General features: G+C 45.0%; 1 protein-coding gene and 1 long non-coding RNA gene across 2 annotated transcripts in view; one reads left to right on the top strand and one right to left on the bottom strand.

The window, feature by feature from the left end:
• LOC144698295 (uncharacterized) overlaps positions 1-19794 on the top strand; it is a 666343-nt gene that overhangs the window by 160405 nt on the left and 486144 nt on the right. The gene's annotated exons all lie outside the window — the stretch shown is intronic.
• Positions 12956-19794, bottom strand: part of LOC144698540 (uncharacterized) — a 47025-nt gene continuing 40186 nt past the window's right edge. The window contains exon 4 of the mRNA XM_078570474.1: positions 12956-13660. Within this exon, the coding sequence (XP_078426600.1) occupies positions 12956-13660 (705 nt within the window). The remainder of the gene's footprint in view (positions 13661-19794) is intronic.

Raw genomic sequence — 19794 nt, 5'->3', positions numbered from 1 at the left:
ACAGGTTAGGAAGAAGGTTCATATTGTCATCATTCAGAACAACCCAGATTACAAAGGAACAACTGATCTCAAAGACAACCTCTTGTAGTATGTGTGGAGGGGGTGTGCTGAATCAGGTTTAAATGGGTTAAATGATGTATGTTTTCTATATTAGACAATCACATTAAAATCTGGAACTCAGATGGGGATATGGATTTGTGTTAGGTGAGAAGATCGGCATCAGTGTATTACTCCAGGGAGCCTGAAGATCAGAGGGACAGTATTTCAGAACTGATTCCTGTGATAGCAGCAATCCCATTGCTGTCTGTGAAAAAAACCGATGGAATTATTTAAAGTGGAAACCATAGGTGTGTTGGAGGATGATGTACACAAGGAATTTGTGAACTACCTGAGGATAATAGTGAGGGGAAAGGAATAGATCTGGAAAGCAGCAGACACTTCATGTTGCTCCGGGAGAAGAGGGGCCTGGTTGTGTAGATGTCAGGTTTTACGCAGCACACAGTCAGCCTGTGGTTTCACCATGGATGAAGGATCTCCGAATCGTACCATTCACATCACTGGATGGGATTCTCAGGAGCCATGTTGTCTGCTTGGAGAGGAAGGTTTGTGTTATAGCTAATGAGAAGCAGCACAGACAACCACACACAGAGACCTACACACACACATTCTCTGTCTGTCCCACACACACTCAGACATCCTCTCCACACCCACACACATTTACACACACTTCCACACTCTGGGATACACCCGCACCCATTCAAACAGACACATGAGGACACATTCTATCTTATCAGTTGGACAACACCGACCAAAGTGACTAATACTGGGGATAAAGTATTGGTGCCTATGAAGAACACTGTTTTTGGCACATTCAAGTCAACATCATCCTCCATAGCCTGTGAGCAGTTTTGACCATCCAATCTCACCCCTTTCTCTGAACATTAAATCTATATTGAACAACATCTGGGACAGAGGCTACAACACAATTAGAACAATGAGCTGTCTATTGCCAGCTTTGGTGACAGTGGGAGGTTGTAAAATTTCAGAACAACATCCGTGGATAATTACAGCCTCTAATTTCCTCGTGGAATGACTGAAAATGTCAACTCCTCTCATCTTGATGGTCTGTTTGATGAGATAATTCTGAGACAGGTCACATGGAGAAAGAATATAATGTTGTTTTGACTCTGTATCCAATATTCCCCTGAGTTTGTTCATTGCTGCCCCAATGTCCTGAGACATGTTCCTCTGTTCAAAAGGAACTAATTTGTGTTAGTGATATTAAAAAAACACTCAATACACCATGTGTTTAACACAAATTTGATTCATCTGATTGTTATCCAGAGTATAAATCGCTATGACTGGGCTGGAGTTTATTAACATCAGCAGAAACAGACCCCAATGAACATGGTTCAGACCTGGATGTGATTCACAGCAAAACCTTGTTAATTGTGAACTCGCTGGTGTCACAACAGGTTAGTGACTGAGTGAATCCCTTCCCCACTCTCGGAGCAAGTGAATGGCCTCTCTCCAGTGTGAATTCGCTGGTGTACAGTGAGTTGAGATGACCACCTGAACCCAGTCCCACAGTGAGAGCACCTGAACTGTCTCTCGTCAGTGTGAATACGTTCATGGTGCATCAGTTCACTGGAACTTTTAAAGCACTTCTCACAGTCTGGGCATTTAAACGGTTTCTCATCAGTGTGAACTCGTTGATATGTCTGTAGATGGGATGACTGAGTGAATCCCTTCCCACACTCCGTACAGCTGAATGGCCTCTCCCCAGTGTGAATGTGCTGGTGTATTGTGAGTTCTGATAAATATATGTTTTCTTTAACACCTGATCCACCTGTCCTGCCACCTTCAGGGGCCAGTGGACATGGACTCCAAGGTCTCTCACTTCCTCTACGCCTCCCAATATTCTCCTGTTTATTGTGTATTCTCCAGCTTTGTTTGCCCTCCCCAAATTCGTTAGTATGAACTATCTTTCTCTTTTACAGCTGATTTAAAGTTGCAGATTTTGATCCAAAGGTTAAATTGGGACTGATATTCAAAGTTAACTATTTAACTGCAGAAACAACTTCAGCTGGGAGTCAGTGAATTAAGAGGAAAAATCCCAGACAGCGGTTCTTCAAGGTACACTGCAGGCCCGACAGCTCAATCAGCTCCACTCTCAGCTCAGGAGAGCTCAACAACTCCACATCCTGTCCACAGGGGAGTTCTCCTGGTGCAGTGGGACCAATATTCGTGCTTAAACTAACACCACCAAAAAAAGCCTGGATTAATCAGTTAGTCTGATTGCTGTTTGTGGAATCTTACTGTACACAAACTGGTTGTCGTGAAACAGCAACAACTTGTATTCATATAATACCTTTAATGCAACAAAACGTGCCAAGGTCCTTCACAGGACTTTCATAAAGAAACATTTGACATCGAGTGACATGGGGAGATATTCGGGTCAATGGACAGAACCTTGATTGGAGAGGCAGATATTAACAAGCCTCTTTAATCAGGAGAAAGAGCTGGAGAGGTTTCGGGAGGAAATTCCGGAACTTTGCACCTCAGCACGGCCACCAATGGTGGAGTAATTAAAATCAGGGATGCTAAAGAGTACAGAATGAGATAGCACAGATATCTCAGAGGGTTGTGCGACTGGAAGTTACAGAGATAGGGAAGGATGTGGCCATGAAGGGATTTGTTAACAAGATTACGAATTTTAAAATTGAGGCATTGCTTGAACAGGGACCAATTTAGGTCAATGACTACAGGGGTGAAGGGTGAACGGGACTTGGCCTGATAAAGCTCACGGACAGCAGAGTTTTGGATGATCTCATGTTTCTGTGTGGGGACGGGGTGAATATGAGAGGCCGGCTAGGAATGTATTGGGATTGTCAAGTCTAAAGGTAACACGGACATGGATGAGGGTTTGAGCAGCAGATGAGCTGGGGTGGGGTGGAGACAGGCGATGTTATGGAGATGGAAATATCTGGTGTTAATGATGGTGCGGACATGTGGTCAGAAACTCATCTTGGGGTCAAATAAAAGACCAAGATTGTGAACAGTGTGGTTCAGCCTCAGACAGTTCCCATGGAGAGGGATGGACTCGGTAGTTAGGGAACGGAATTTGTAGTGGTGACCGAATACAATGGCTTTGGTCTTCCCAATTTTTGATTGGACGAAATTTCTGCTCATCCAGTACTGGATGTGGGATAAGCAGTTTGATAATTTAGTAACAGTGGAGGAATGGAGAAGGATGGTGGTGAGGTAGAGCTGGGTGTTGTCAGTGTACATGTGAAAACTAACACGCTGCTTTTGGATGATGTCACCGAGTGGCAGCATGTAGATGAGAAATAGGAGGGGCCAAGGATAGATCCTTGGGGGTCACCAAGTACAAGGATTTTGGAGAGGAAAGGGAGGTTGGAGATGGGGTGGTAGTTTGAAAAGATGGTCAGGTCAAGAGTTTATTTTTAGGATGGGTGATGACGATAGATTTGATGATGAGGGGGGCATTACCAGAAGAGAGAGAGACATGGGGAAGTTGGATAATCAGCAGTTTGGTGAGAATAAGATCAAGGGAGCAGAAGGAGGGCACTGAGAGGACATGAGCGGAGATGGGAGAGAAACTAGAGAAAGATGTGAGTTTTGGGCTCAGACAAGAAGGAACCTTAAAGACAGTTTGGCCTAGTGGGAGAGTGGGAGGGAGGGAAGCAGCAGAGGCAGCTGATTGGATTGTCTCAATCTTAGTAACAAAGAAGCTCCATGAGCTCCTCACACTTATTGGAGGTGAGGATGGAGGAGACAGGGGAGAAGCAGAGCATTGGAGATATTAAAAAGATTCGACACACCTTGTATTTCACACCAAGTTGATTTAATTGATTAGTATCAACGATATTAACCTCTATAACAGGGCTGGAGTTTATTAACATCAGCAGAAACAGACCCCAATGAACATGGTTCCATCCAGGATGTGATTAACTACAGTAAGTGGATTTTGCTGTTACTTGTCAACTCGCTGGTGTCTCAGCAGCACAAATGACTGAGTGAATCCCTTTCCACACACAGACCAGCTGACTGGTCTCTCCTCAGTGTGAACTCGATGGTGTTTCAGTGGGTAGGTTCAACTAATGAATCCCTTCCCACAGTCAGGGCAAGTGAGCAGCCCATTCTCCAGTGTGAATTCGCTGGTGTCTCAGCAGGTTGGATGACTGAGTGAATCCCTTCCCACACATGGAACAGATGAGCGATCTATCCCTGGTGTGACTGCGCTGATGTACAATGAGGTCAGATGATCGCCTGAACCCAGTCTCACAGTGAGAGCACCTGAACGGTCTCTCGTCAGTGTGAACACGTTGATGCAAGATCAGGTCCTGGTAACTTTTATAGCACTTCCCGCAGACTGAGCATGTAAACGGTCTCTGGTCTGAGTAAACCAGCTGATGTCTCAGTAGGTGGGATGACCTAGTGAATCCCTTCCCACACTCAGAGCAGGTGAATGGTCTCTCCCCGGTGTGAACTCGCTGGTGTGTCAGCAGAGTGGATGACTGAGTAAATCCCTTCCCACACTTAGGGCAGGTGAATGGCTTCTCCCCAGTGTGAGTGCGTCGATGAGTTTCCAGGTCAGACGGGTAATTGAATCCCTTCCCACAGTCACCGCACTTACATGGTTTCTCCCCAGCGTGAGCAGCGCTTTCTGCTTCCATGTTCAAAGGCTGATAATATTCAGGTCCTGATGAATCGAGTGACTCTCTCAGGTCTTGGTGTGAATTTCCCGACAGCAAATCCTCCCCTTCGAATACCCTGTGAAATTGATTTAAAACAGAAAAAAGGGAGTGAGAGAGAACCCACAAAAACACAAAGACAGGTTGTGAAATTGAGCTGAATGAATCTGGGTATTTGTGGGGCCGGCACTAGGAAAAAGTGACCATGAAAACTGCTGAATTGTCATAGAAAACCAACTGGTTCACTAATGTCCTTCAGGGAAGGGAACCTGCCACCTGGTCTGGGCCTACACAAGATTCGGGCTTCTAGGGGAGGAGGGAGAAAGAGCGAGAGAGAAGTGAGAGATGCAGGAGAACCCTGACAGAATCTCCCCAACCCTCAACCTTCACCCCCTAGAAGGACCAGGGTAACAGGTGTATGTGAACACCATCACCTCCAAGTTCCCCTCCAAGTCACACGCCGTCCTGACTTGTCTGACATCCAGTACTGGATGAACAGAAAATTACGCCATTTAAATATTGGGAAGATTGAAGCCATTGTCTTCAGTCCCCGCTACAAACTCCACTCCCCAGACACTACCTCTGCACCTCTCCCTGACAACTGTCTGAGGCTGAACTAGACTGTTCACAACCATGGTGAAATATTTCACCTCAAGATGAGCTTCCAACCACATATCCACATCATCACCAAGACTGCCTATTTCCACCTCAGTAACATCGCCCGACTCCACCCCAGTCTCAGCTCATCTGCTGCTGAAACTCTCATCCATTACTTTGTTACCTCTAGACTTAACTATCCTAACGCACTCCCAGCCGGCCTCCCACATTCAACCTCCCTGTAAATTTAAGGTCATCCAAAACTCTGCTGCCCGTGTGCTTACTCGCACCATGTCTTGTTCACCCATCACCCCTGTGCTCACTGACCTGCAGACTCCGGGTTAAGGAGAACCTAAATTATAAAATTCTCATCCTTATTTTAAAGGCTGTGTTTGCTGCCATTGTGCATGTGCAGTTGTGCTGTTTTACTCTGTCTTCATCAGGTTAATCTCTCGTCCTCCTCAGACTCAAGTCACCACTGCAGACTCAGCATGAGGAAACTGAGACTGACCTGGTTACAGTGTCCATCAATCAGCCAATCCAGAACTCAGTCAACAGTAGACAGCTTTGAACGTACAGTCCTAATCTCTAAAGCTTTTTCTTATAAACACTTTGAAATGTCTTGGAAAGTTTTATTACCTTAAAGGCGCTATATAAACACAAATTCTTGCTGTTGATTTGGACACATATCATTGGTCCTTCATCATCGCTGGGTGAATAACCTGTCACTCCTTACCAAACAGCATTGTGGGAGCACCTTCACCACACGGACTGCAGCGGTTCAAGAAGGTCAAACATCATCTTCCCCACAGGCAACTGGGGATTGGCAATATTTGCTGGTCTTGTTAGGGAAAGGGCAGGGGAGTGGAACTAAGAGATTTGCTCTTGCAGAGAGCCAGCATGGGCACAATGGGATGAATAGCCTCAGTCTGTATTGTAATCATTCAATGATTCTGTGCCTCGATGAAAAAGGACCTACACTCGAGGCCAGGGACCAACTTCTGTGTCCAACACCCACCCTGATACAAACCGGCTCTTAATTGGTCCGTCTGTGTTTCTAGACTCGGTTCTGTGAGCAACACCTGCAATAAAATAATAACAAAATACTGCAGCTGCTGGAAATCTGAAATAAAAAGAGAAAATTCTGGAAATACTCAGCAGGTCAGGCAGTATCTGTGGAGAAGGGAACAGAGTTAACATCTCAGGGTGTGCAGAATGCATGACGGGGAATAAAAATGGTGCAGAATTTGATGGTCAATATAAGCTCAGAAGTAGAAGAGAAATGGACTATAGTGCAGGAAAAAGAATTCCTGACTATGAAGGATACTGTGGGAAGATAAAGCTGGTGAGACAGCAGCACATGGTCAGGGGATGGGCAGCGGTGGAAACCTTATTTAGACACAATCAGCAGAAGTAATAGTTAGATGCCAAACAGAGCTAAAATACACTCATTATGAAAGACAGAAGGAGATAGACAATGGCAGGGAGATGATCAGGGAGGGCAGAGGTGAAACAGAGCAACAGATGGACATGGATTCAAATCCACAGTGAATGAGTTACACTAGCCCTAGAGCAATGGAACCTTTCACACATACAGAGGAGAGAACTAAAAGCTCTAAAATGTAGGTGAATGGTCAAAAATACTCAACTCTGAAACAGCTTCAGTTTTCAATTTTAAAATCTCCTGCTGAACCCTGTAGCTGGAAATATATCAGAAGCACTGGAGTCAGAGAAAAATCTCCCAGTTGAGGAAATACCCGGGGAGCGGGGTGATGTCACAGTGTAATTGTCGATGTGTGATGATGTCACCGTGTAATTGTCGATGTGTGATGATGTCACACACACGAACACAACATCTGGGTCTGTGCAAACCAGTGATCACCACACATTATGAAGGATGTGAGGGTCCCTGAGGGGGTGGAGAGGGGATTTACCAGAAAGGGTTGAGGGATAAGGGATTTTAGTTGCAAGATTAGGTTGGAGAAAGTGGGATTGTTCTCCTTGGAGCAAAGTAGAATCAGGGGAGATTCAACAAAAGGTGCACAAAATTATAATAAGTTTACATAAAGTAGTTAAAGAAAAGCTGTTCACATTAGCAGATCATAAAAGGATTATGGGACACAGAGTTAAGATTTTGGGCAAGGTGTGAGGGATGTGAGAAAGAAATGTTTACACAGTGAGTGCTAATGACCTGGAACTCAATGCTTACACTCAGAGGCCGATAAAAATCCAGGTCCTGAATTCCTATCCTGGACTGAGTGTGGCAGGTTTGGGAAACGGATCGTACAGAGCATTAAAAAAGGAGGATCCAGGTCCTGATGAATTGAGCGACTCTGTCAGATCTCACCCGTCTGTAAATGTTCCCCTTCTAACCCCCTGTAAAAGGCGTTTCCAAAATCCATCCCTGTCAGTCCAGGATAGAAATTCACAACATTCTCTCCTCCTGCTACCTGGACCAGGATGGCCGCGCATGCGCCCTGCTGCACATTGCCCCCTATAAAGATGGCGGCCGTTACCCCGAGTCTGGCGAAGAGAGAAATCCAGACTTTTTCGGCCCGTTCTCTGAAAACACAAGACCTGTACCTTGTTATTTGGGGTTTGCGGCCTGCACTGTATCTTTATGAAGCCTCCCTGCCCACTCCGCTGGCTCCATTCCTCCTCACACACCCACTAACTCTGTTAGTTTGCTCCACTCGACATTCTATCACTGGCATAGCAACTTCAGTCATAGACCACTACTGCGCATGCTCATGAAATGGGCCGCACTACGCATGCTCCAAGCACACACCCTAATACGCATGTGTAGGGAGCTCCTGTTGTGAGGATAGGGCACATTCTGGCCCCTGTTGAAGGCTGGGTAACCAGGCTGCCATTGGGAGGTCGTTTTTTTGAATAGAAAATTATGTTTTGTGATCCGATGACGAACGAAGCCCAAGACCAAAATATAAAATTATTCAGGCAATTGGTATGACAAACAAAGTGCATGGGTCTTCTGCCATAATACTGTCCCGGGTGTAAATAACTGCAATAAAACCACCTACATTTTGGTGTGAAGTCACTGGAGTCTCAGTCGGCGGTGTGAACAATTATTTTTTCTTCCCATACACAGAACAGTTAAACTCCGTCTTGTCAGTAAGAACGTCACAATTCAGCCGGTGAACAATCCTTTCACAATGTCATTTAACCCTTAGTTCCAGGACCATTGTGTGTGGATTTGGGGGGTAAGCATGATTTTGGAGACAAAAGAGTGGTTGGAGATTGGATGCGAATTGCAAGGATGTCGTGGTCAAGGATGTAATCGTGGGAGGGAGAGAAGCAGCAGAGGCAGCTGATTGGATTGTCTCAATCTTAGTGATAAAGAAGTTCCATGAGCTCCTCACACTTGTTGGAGGTGTGGATGCAGGAGACAGGGGAGAGGGAGAGTCCGAAACAAGGACTAACTTGTGTTAGAGATGTTTTGAAAGATTCAACATCCTCTGTGTTTGACAGAATGTTGAGTTATTTGACCTTTATCCAGAATATTAACCTTATAACTGGGCAGGAGTTTATTAACATCAGCTGAAACAGACCCCAATGGGTATAGTTCATTCTTGTACATTATTAACAGCAAAATCCAATCACTGTAGTTCGTTGTGAACTTGTTGGTGTCTCGGCAGGTGGGATGACTGAATGCGTATCTTCCCACACTCGGTGCAGGTGTACAGCCTCTCCCCGGTGTCAGAGTGCTTGTGTAGAGAGAGGTGGGATGATTGCCTGAGCCCAGTCCCATAAAGAAGGCATCTGAACGGTCTCTCATCAGTATGAATACATTGCTGCTGGATCAGTTCCTGAGAACTTGTAAAGCACTTCCACCAGTCCTGAAATTTAAAAGCTCTCTTTGAAGTGCAATCAGGTTGGATAAATTAATGAATCTCCTTCCACACAGCGCAAATGAATGGCCTCACCCCAGTGTGAACTCGCTGGTGTGTCTGCAGGTGGGATAACGGAGTGAATCCCTTTTGACACTTTAAGCAGGTCAATGGCCTCTCCCCAGTGTGAACGCTCCGATGAGTTTCCAATTTCGATGGGTAAATGAATCCCTTCCCATTGTCAACATTTGCACAACGGCTTTCAGTTGTGACTGCATTTATGTTTTGACCAGGTCAGATGATCGGCTGAAACCTCATCCACACGCAGAACACTGTGAACGGTGCTTTCTTCTCCCATTTTCAAAATCCCACAATTCTTTGTGGCCCAGAAACCGCTCTGTCCAATAGAGACGCCCTCTGAAGAAGGCTCGAAACTGCTGTCAGGTGTTGCAAGGGCCAGGGACATAAAAGTTCAATCACAAATGTTCCAAAAACAGATAGGTTATAATCGCCAGGAAAGGCTAAACAGCCTGAAGCTCTTTTCGCTAGAAAAGAGAAGGCTCAGGGATGACCTGATAGAAATAGGATAAAGAATGGAGTTGGTAGCTCAGGAATGAAAACAATGGCTTCAATCTTCCCAAAATTTAATTGGAGACAATTTCTGCACATCCACAAACAGTCTGATAATTTAACAAAAGTGGAGAAGTCGAGAAAGGTGTTGGTGAGGTAGAGCTGGTCAGTGTCCATGTGATAACTGACACTGTGTTTTCAGATGATGTTGCTGTGGGGAGAATGTTAACAAAGAACAAAGAATAAAGAAAATTACAGCGCAGAAACAGGCCCTTCGGCCCTCCAACCCTGCGCCAATCATATTGCCCATCAACTAAAACATGTTGCACTTCCAGGGTCCGTATCCCTCTATTCCCATCCTATTCAAGTATTTGTCAAGCTGCCTCTTAAACACCACTATCGTACCTGCTTCCACAACCTCCTCTGGCAGCGAATTCCAGACACTCACTACCCTCTGCATAAAAAACTTGCCCCGCACATCACCTTTATAGTTTTCTCCTCTCACCTTAAATCTATGCCCCTAGTAATTGACTCTTCCACCCTGGGAAAACGGCTCTGACTATCTACTCTGTCCATGCCACTCAATTTTGTAAACTTCTCTCAAGTGGCCTCTCAATCTCCGTCCCTCTAGTGAGAACAATTAGAGTTTCTCCAACCTCTCCTCATAGCTAATAACCTCCAGACCAGGCAGCATCCTGGTAAACCTCCTCTGCACCCTCTCCAATGCCTCCATATCCTTCTGGTAATCTGGTGACCTGAATTGCACGCAATATTCCAAGTGTGTCCTAACCAAGGTTCTATACAGCTGCAGCATGACTTCCCAGCTTTTATACTCAATACCCCTGCCAATGAAGGCAAGCATGCCATATGCCTTCCTGACTACCTTATCCACCTGCGTTGCCACTTTCAGCGACCTGTGGACCTGTACACCCAGATCCCTCTGCCCGTCGATACACTTAAGGGTTCTGCCATTTACTGTGTAATTCCTGCCTGTATTAGACCTTCCAAAATGCATTACCTCACATTTGTCCGGATTAAACACCATCTGCCATTTCTCCGCCCAAGTCTCCAACCGATCTATATCCCGTTGTATCCTTTGACAATCCTCTTCACTATCTGGAACTCCTCCAATCTTTGTGTCATCTACAAACTTACTAATTAGCCCAGTTTCATTTTCCTCCAAATCATTTATGTATACCACAAACAGCATAGATCCCAGCACTGATCCCTGCGGAACTCCACTAGTCACAGCTCTCCATTCAGAAAGCACCCTTCCACTGCTACCCTGTGTCTTCTATGACCAAGGCAATTCTGTATCCATCCTGCCAGCTCACCTCTAATCCCATGCGACTTTACCTTCTGTACCAGTCTGCCATGAGGGACCTTGTCAAAGGCCTTACTGAAATCCATGTATATAACATCCACTGCCCTTCCACCGTTGACCATGCTGCCTCTCACTAATACGCCCATTTGCTTCCAAATGGTAGTAAATCCTGTCACGAAGAATCTTCTCCAATAATTTCCCTACCACTGACATAAGGCTCACCAGCATGTAATTTCCTGGATTATCCCAGCTACCCTTCTTAAACAATGGAACAACATTGGCCATTCTCCAGTCCTCTGGGACCTCACCCGTAGCCAGTGATGATACAAGATTTCTGTCAAGGCCCGAGCAATCTCCTCCCTTGCCTCTCTCAGTACTCTAGGGAAGATCCCATCTGGCCCTGGGGACTTATCCACCTTAATATTCTTCAAGACGCCTAACACCTCCTCTTTTTTGATTTCAACATGATCCAGGCTATCTACATACTTTTCCCTAGACAAATCGACCGCTAAGTCATTCTGTTTGGTGAATACTGATGAGAAGTATTCATTCAGTATCTCTCCCATTTCTTCTGGCTCCACACACAGATTCCCACCTCTGTCCCTGAGTGGGCCCACCCTTTCCCTGGCTACCCTTTTGCCCTTTACATATGTATAAAAGGCCTTGGGATTTTCCTTAATCCTGGTTGCCAGTGACTTTTCATGACCCCTTTTAGCCCTCCTGACTCCTTGCTTAAGTTTCTTCCTACTTTCTTTGTATTCTCCACGGGCTTCATCTGTTCCCAGGCTTCTAGCCCTTACGAATGCTTCCCTTTTCTTTTTGAATAATCTCACAATATCCTTCGTTATCCAAGGTTCCTGAAACTTGCCATGCTTATCCTTCATCCTAGAAGTCTTCCTGAGAAATAAAAGGAGGCCAAGGTTGGATCCTCTGGGGACACCAGAGGTAACTGTGGGAGTGGGAAGGGAAGACATTCCAAGTGATTCTCTGACTATGATTAGATAGAGAAGAATGGAACCAGGAGAGAGCAGTCCCACCCAGCTGGACGACAGTGGAGAGGTGTTGGAGCAGAATGGTGTGGTCAACCATGTCAAGGTCTGCAGACAGATCAAGAAGGGATAGTTTCCCTTTGTCACAGTCACATAGGATGTCATTGGTGGCTTTGATCTGAGTTGTTTCAGTGCAGTTACGGAGACGGATTTGGGAGGTGTGAACACTTTTCAGGAGTTCAGAAAGGAACTGGGGGTTGAAGACGGGTCAATACTTTGCAAGGACAGGAGAGTTAAGTAATTGATTTATGAGGAAAGTGTGATGATTTGAAGGAGAGAGGGATAGTACTAGGAGAGAACTGTGAACAATATCAGTGAACATGGGGAAGTTGGGTTATCAGCAGTTTAGTGGGAATAGGGTCGATGGAGCAGGAGGTGGGTCTCATGGACAAGATGACCACTGAGAGGGGAGGAAGGGGGATGGGTGAGAAGCTAATGAAAGCTGTGGGTTCACGGCTTGGACAAGGTGGAACATTAGAGACAGTTTGTTCCGGTGGTCTAGTGGAAGGGAGGGAAGCAGCAGAGGCAGCTGATCGGATTGTCTCAATCTTAGTGACAAAGAAGCTCCATGAGCTCCTTACACTTGTTGTTAGAGGTGAGGATGGAGGAGAGAAGGGAGAGGGAGAGCCCTTCCAGAGAAACTAACTTGTGTTAGAGATATTAACAAGACTCAATATGCTATATTTAACACAAATATATTTTATTTGTCCTTATCCAGAATATTAGCCCCAATAACTGGGATGGAGTTTATTAACATCAGCAGAAACAGACTACAATGAACAAGGTTCAGTCCTGGATGTGATTAACAGCAACATCCTGTTCGTTATTTGTAAACTCGCTGGTGTCTCATCAGTTGGGATGACCAGGTGAATCCTTTCCCACACTAGGAGCAGCTGAATGGCCTCTCTCAGTGTGAATTCGCTGGTGCTTCAGGAGGTCAGAGGACACAGTGAATCCCTTCCCACATACAGGACAGATGAACGGCCTCTCTCCAGTATGAATTCGCTGATGTCTCAGCAAGTGGGATGACTGTGTGAAGCCCTTCCCACAGTGGGAGCAGGTGAACTGTCTCTCCACAGTGTGAATTCGCTGGTGTCTCAACAGATCGGATAAATTAACGAATCCCTTCTCACACTCGGAGCAGATAAATGGTCTCTCCCCAGTGTGAACTCGCAGGTGTGTCAGCAGGTTGGATAACTGAGTGAATCGCTTCCCACACTCGGAGCAGGTGAACGGCCTCTCTCCAGAGTGAACTCTCTGGTGTGTCAGCAGGTTGGATAACTGAGTGAATCGCTTCCCACACTCGGAGCAGGTGAACGGCCTCTCTCCAGAGTGAACTCTCTGGTGTTTCAGCAGGTTTGACGACCGAGTGAATCCCTTCCCACACTCGGAGCAGGTAAATGGCCTCTCACCAGTGTGAGCTCGCTGGTGTGTCTGCAGGTTGGATAACTGAGTGAATGCCTTCCCACACTCGGAGCAGGTAAATGGCCTCTCACCAGTGTGAACTCTCTGGTGTGTCAGCAGGTAGGATAACTGAATGAATCCCTTCCCACACTCGGAGCAGGTGAATGGTCTCCCCCCAGAGTGAATTCGCTGGTGCCTCAGCAGGTTGGATGCCCGAGTGAATCCCTTTCCACACTCGGAGCAGGTGAACGGCCTCTCTTCAGTGTGAATGAGCTGGTGTCTCAGGAGGGTGGATGAATCAACAAATCCTTTCTCACATACAAAACAAGTGAACGGCCTCTCCCCAGTGTGAGTGCGCTGGTGAGTATCCAGCCTGGATGGATAATTGAATCCTTTCCCACAGTCCCCACATTTCCATCGTTTCTCTCCAGTGTGACTGTGCTTGTGTTTCGACAGGTCAGATAATTGGCTGAAACCTCGTTCACACACAGAACACGTGTACGGTTTCTCCCCACGGTGAAAAGCTTTTTTATCTTTCATGCTTAAAATGCGATGAAATTCAGGTTTTGACTAATTGTGCGACACCGTCAGATTCTGATGAATGTTGGGTTTCCCGATTGAAAATCCTGGGGAAATAGTTTTAACAGAAAAAAGTGAATGAGGGAGAAACCACAATAACACAAAAACAGGTTGTGAAATTGAAGTGAATGAACCTGGGAATTTGTGGGGCCAGTACCAGGAAAAAGTGACATGAAAACAGCTGGATTGTAATATAAACCCAACTGGTTCACTAATGTCCTTCAGGGAAGGGAACCTGCCAACTGGTCAGGGACTATGCAAAACATCAGCATCTACTGGGGGAAATAGAGAGGGAGATGGGAGAGGCAGGGGGTGAAGGATAGGGGTTTTATGCATCTACAATTCTACCAACATCTCCCAAACCCTAACCCTCCATCCCCTAGAAGGACCAGGGTAGATGTATGTGAACACCATCACCTCCAAGTTCCCCTCCAAGTCACAGACCATCCTGACTTGTTTAACATCCAGTGTTGGATGAACAGAAATTTCCTCCATTTAAATATTGGGAAGATTGAAGCCATTGTCTTCAGTCCCTGCTACAAACTCCACTCCCTAACCATCAATGCCATCCACCTCTCTGACAACTTTGGGGCTGAGCCAGACTTTTCACAATCTTAGTGTCATATTTCACCCTCAGCTGAGCTTCTGACTACATATCACTAAGACCGCCTATTTCCACCTCAGTAACTTTGCCTGCCAATAAAATAATAGCAAAATACTGCAGCTGCTGGAAATCTGAAATAAAAAGAGAAAATGCTGGAAATACTCAGCAGGTCAGGAAGTATCTGTGGAGAGATAAACAGAGTTAACATTTCAGGGGTGCAGAATGAACGACGGAATAAAAATGATGCAGAATCTGATGATCAATATAAGCTCAGGGGTAGAAGAGAGATGGACTATATCGCAGGAAAAACAACTCCTGACTATGTAAGACATGGTGGGAAGCTATAGCTGGTAAGCCAGCAGCACATGGTCAGGGCAGCAGTTGGCAGAAGTAACCGTAAAATGCTAAACAGAGCTAAAATACACCCACTATTAGAAACAGAGGAAGTTAGACAACAGCAGAGAGGTGATCAGGGAGGGCAGAGGTGAAACAGAGCAATGGATGGACACAGAATCAGATCCACAGTAATGGAGTCACACCAGCCGCAGAGCTGTCGGACCTCACACAGATAACAGAGGACTAAAAGCTCCAAATTGTAGATGAATTGTCAAAACTACTCACCCGTGAAACAATTTAACTCTTTTCAGCTTTGGAAACTCCTGCCGGAGACTGTAGCTCGAAAGATATCAGAAGCACTGAAGTCAGAGAAAAATCTCCCAGTTGAGGAAATTCCCTGGGAGCGGGGTGATGTCACCACGCAATTGTCGGTGTGTGCTGATGTCACAGTGTAATTGTCGATGTGTGCTGATGTCACAGTGTAATTGTCGATGTGCGATGACATCACAGACATGGACACAGAACATCTGGGTTTGTGTAAACCACTGATCACCACACATTATAAAGGATGTGAGGGTCCTTAAGAGGGTGCGCAGGAGACTTACCAGAGTGGTTCAACGGGTGAAGGATTTTAGATTAGTTTGGAAAAACTGGTGTTGTTCTCCTTGGAGCAAAGTAGATTGAGGGGAAATTTGATAGAGGTATACAAGTTTATGATTAGTTTACATGAGGTAGTTAAAGAAAAGCTGTTCACATTATCTGATCATAAAAGGGTTATGGGACACATATTTAAGTTATGAAGCAAGATTTACAGGAGGGGTGTGAGCAAAAATTTTACACAATGAGTGATAATGACTTGAAACTCATTACTTACTCTCAAAGGCTGATGAATCGAGTGAGCCTGTCAGATCTTGATCTGATGTTTGGTTTGAGTTTCCCGTCTGCAAATCATTTCCATGTGATATCCTATGAAAAGATTACAAAACAATCAATCACTGTCAGTCCAGGACAGAAATTGAGAAATATTTCACTTGGTTTGAGTTTGCTGTGTGTAAATCCTCCCCTTCTAACCCCCTGTAAAAGGAGTTTCCAAAATCCATCCCTGTGAGTCCAGGATAGAAATTCACAACATTAGCTCCTCCTGCTACCTGGATCAGGATGACCGCGCATGCGCCCTGCTGCACAGCCGCGCCCCCGGGCCGAGCAGAGGGAGAGACCCAGTCATTTCCGGTCTGTTCGCTGCAAACGCGGGGCCTGCGGGCTGCACAAAGTGTTTATAAAACCTTCCCTGCCGACTCCGCTGGCTCCATTCCTCCCCCAAACCCACTAACTCTGTTATTCTGCTCCATTCGCCATTTTCTTACCATCTCTCGGCAGCTCCAATCAAGGACAGCACTGCGCATGCTCAGCTAAGAGCCCGCTTTGCGCAGGTGCGAATCAGACGCCGCAATGCGCATGCGTAAGACCCTGGCGCTCTCGATCGGGCACATTCTGTCCCGCATTCAATGCTGGGTGGGAGGACGTAATTGCATATCCAATAAATTTTTATGATCCGATGGTAATTGCAGCTTTATGGTCAATGTTTAAATTATACAATCAATTGATACAATAAATTGCATCGGCCTCTACCATGCTTCTGTCCTGGGTGTAATTAACAACAAAACAAACCCCTACAGTTAGATGTGGATTCACTGGATTCTTCGTAGGTGAGGTGAAGAAGTGATTTCTCCTTCCATACACCAAACATTTGAACTCCGTCTTGTCAGTAAGAATGCGCCTATTGCGGAGCAAATACTTTGAACTTTTATAGCTGGATTGTTCACTGGTGGCCAAACTGAGTAAATGCCTTCAGAAGCATGAAATCTCTGAATTTTCACCATCAGATGTGACTGCTGCTGTGTCAACTAATCAGATGATCGAGTAAACCTTTTTCCATAATTAGCTGCTGAATGATGTTTTCACAGTGTCCAGCACAGACTTGGATCTCTAAACCTCTGGCAATGGGCTCTACATTCTCTTCTGAAGAAAAAAAGGAAAGGCTATGCTGTAAATCTGTAATAAAAACAGAACAATTTCGAATTCTAAACAGGTCTGGTAGCGTCTGTGGAGAGACATAGTTTTCATTTCAGGTCTGTGACTTGTCAGCGGAACTGTACAGAATCAGTGCACAGATCTGAAAGTATAATTCTGGTTCTCAATCCACAGAAATTCCCAGATTTTCTGAGTATTTCCATCATTTTCTGCTTTTATCTCTGATTAAAGACGTTGCTTCTGAATTGGACATTGGATTTCCTGGTGACCAACTTTTATTTATTCTTGTCTATCCGCAAGTAGTAGCATCTTCCAAACCCTTTCGGAATATTAAAGGCTTCGATCAGGTCATCCCTCACCCTGTTTTCTAGAGAAAACCTGTTTAATCAATTCAATGGTTGTTGAATGTTAAAACTTTTCAGTTCTAACATCACTCCAGTAAATCTTTATTGTACCTTCTCCAGTGCTTCTAGATTCATTTTATAATATGGAGACGGAGCTAATCTGAGTATCAAACTGATAATTGCCCCCAAATGCCTGTAAATTGGAAGGATCAGCATTGCAGTGGGAGAGAAGCTGTTATTCACCAACCTCTATTTCGGCCATTTTCCCATCAGCAGAACTTAAAATGAAATGAACACATCCAATAAAAAGATTTAGAAAGTTGGTGTTAGTTTTGTTTGTGACACATTCCCTCGGGTATTCAGTAAATGCTGCTCGGAGGTTAGGGACCGGGTTATAATCTACCTGCGTTTCCTTGAGCCTGTGTTCGGTGAATTGGGAAGTTTGGCTCGGGTTGGAGTGTCTTGTGTCCCAGGGATGGGCAGTAACCCGATCATTGAAGCTGCAGTCGCTGCTTTCTGCTGACAGCGGGTGATTGGAGAGTGCGGGGCTGGAATATTGCTGCTTTTCTGCTTTTCCCTGTCTCACTCACTGTGGAGCTGAGGAAGAGAGAATAATTGATGGGTTTGTTTGAATCCAATAACTCTATAGATTTCGAATGGGCTCGATGTCGCCCTAAATGTTTTTTTCATTATATTTCAGATTAATATTCGTGAACATTGACCAGGACACATGGCTGTGAAATCAAGCACTTCCTCATTTTTCTCAGTCGAAATATACAATCTAATATCTCTTGCTGTACAACCTGTTACAGGGATTGTTATAGAAAAGAGGGAAAGGTTTGCTACAGCTATACAAAGCCCTGGTTAGATCACACCTGGAGCACTGTGCATAGATCTGGGGGCGGCCCCTTTTAAGGATCAATATTTACCTTGAAAGTTTCAGAGGAGCCGCATTGATGAGGTTGGTGGGTTTTGGAAATTGGAAGCTGTACATCCGCAGCTTGTGGCACTATTTCACCTCACTGTTCACTTCATGTTCATGTCTAACACACTCGATGCTGTTATTGGCTGAACGAGTCTTCTGTGTTTTAACTAAACATGCTATTATTTTGTAGGAAGAACGATGAGAGACAGTGTAAATTGCAGGGTTCTGGAGAAAAGGTCGGATAATGGCAATGATAGGACGGGCAGAAGGCCCACTTTCCCTGCTGTAACCATTCTATGATTTTAAACAAATAATATTAGCATGTTAGCAAGTTCTGTAGTTGTGGCCCAGTGTTTTTAAGGTGAATGGGTTTAAAATCCATTGGGGCCTCCCGACGTCGGTTTGAATCTTGCTGACTGTTCTTCTCGTTATTTCTGCTTGACTGTAGAATTAATTCTCATTCAAATAGAAGAAAAACCATCCAAACAAATCCATTTCTGTGTCAGTCTTCTACAAGTCTCCAGTCGGATATGAAACAAAAACTGAGCCAAGTTGGTGACATCTTGTTTTCTGGGCGTTTGTTTCTCCTTAGGCCTCTGTCACACTCGGTGTATCCGTCTGTGTGTGTTCCTCTGTATGTGCCAATGTGCTTCGGTTCCCCAAGGGGTTGAACACATTTTACCAGCACAAACTTTAATTAATTTAGTTGTGCAATTTCATTTTAAAATGTTACAAGGAAAAACTCTCAGGGTAAAATATGCAAGAGGAGTTTGTCTATTTCTCTGTATGTTAAACTGCAACAACAATTTATATTTATAAAGCGCCTTTAACCTAAACGTCACAAGGTGTTCCCCAGGATCATTAGATAACTAAGTGTGACACCGAGCCACATATTCGGTCAGATGACTAACAGCTCTATCAAAGGCGAAGAACTGTATTAATGGAGGAAACTATCGATTTCATGTTCCAGATAACAGCAATGGTTCTTCTCGTTGGCTCATTGTGTTCAACCTGAACAGACCATTTGGTAGGAGAAATTTATCTCTGGTGAAAGGGATCGGGAATGAAAAAAATGCCAAAATCAGCATCCATGAGCCACATTTCCTGCCCTGTTAGCAGCTTCCCTGATGACCGACTGGTTAGGGTTCAGCCCTTTCACTGCTGCACCTCAGGCTTGATTCCCTGTTAGGAAATTGAGATTTACTGCCCATGGGCGAACTTTTAAAACCAATGTTATTGTCTTCCTGCCTGAAAGCAACACAGAACATCTCTGTCAGAGTTATGGGAGTGAGAGTTAAAGTTTCACATCAGGGCTGGAAATGTCACACGTGGAACAAGTCAAGAAGAGATCCAGAGGGCGTGAAAATGAAAGAGAAGGGCTGTGATGGGTTACAAAGCACTGACTATAGAGCTGGTGGTGCACAGCGGAATATTATTCCTGTATTACCCATGTTACTTGCAGCTC

Source organism: Cetorhinus maximus, chromosome 23 (genome assembly GCF_964194155.1).
Source record: "Cetorhinus maximus chromosome 23, sCetMax3.hap1.1, whole genome shotgun sequence".
In the NCBI taxonomy this organism is placed as follows: Eukaryota; Metazoa; Chordata; class Chondrichthyes; order Lamniformes; family Cetorhinidae; genus Cetorhinus; species Cetorhinus maximus.
The sequence above is the reverse complement of the archived record's forward strand: the minus strand, read 5'-3'. Positions and strand labels throughout refer to the sequence as shown.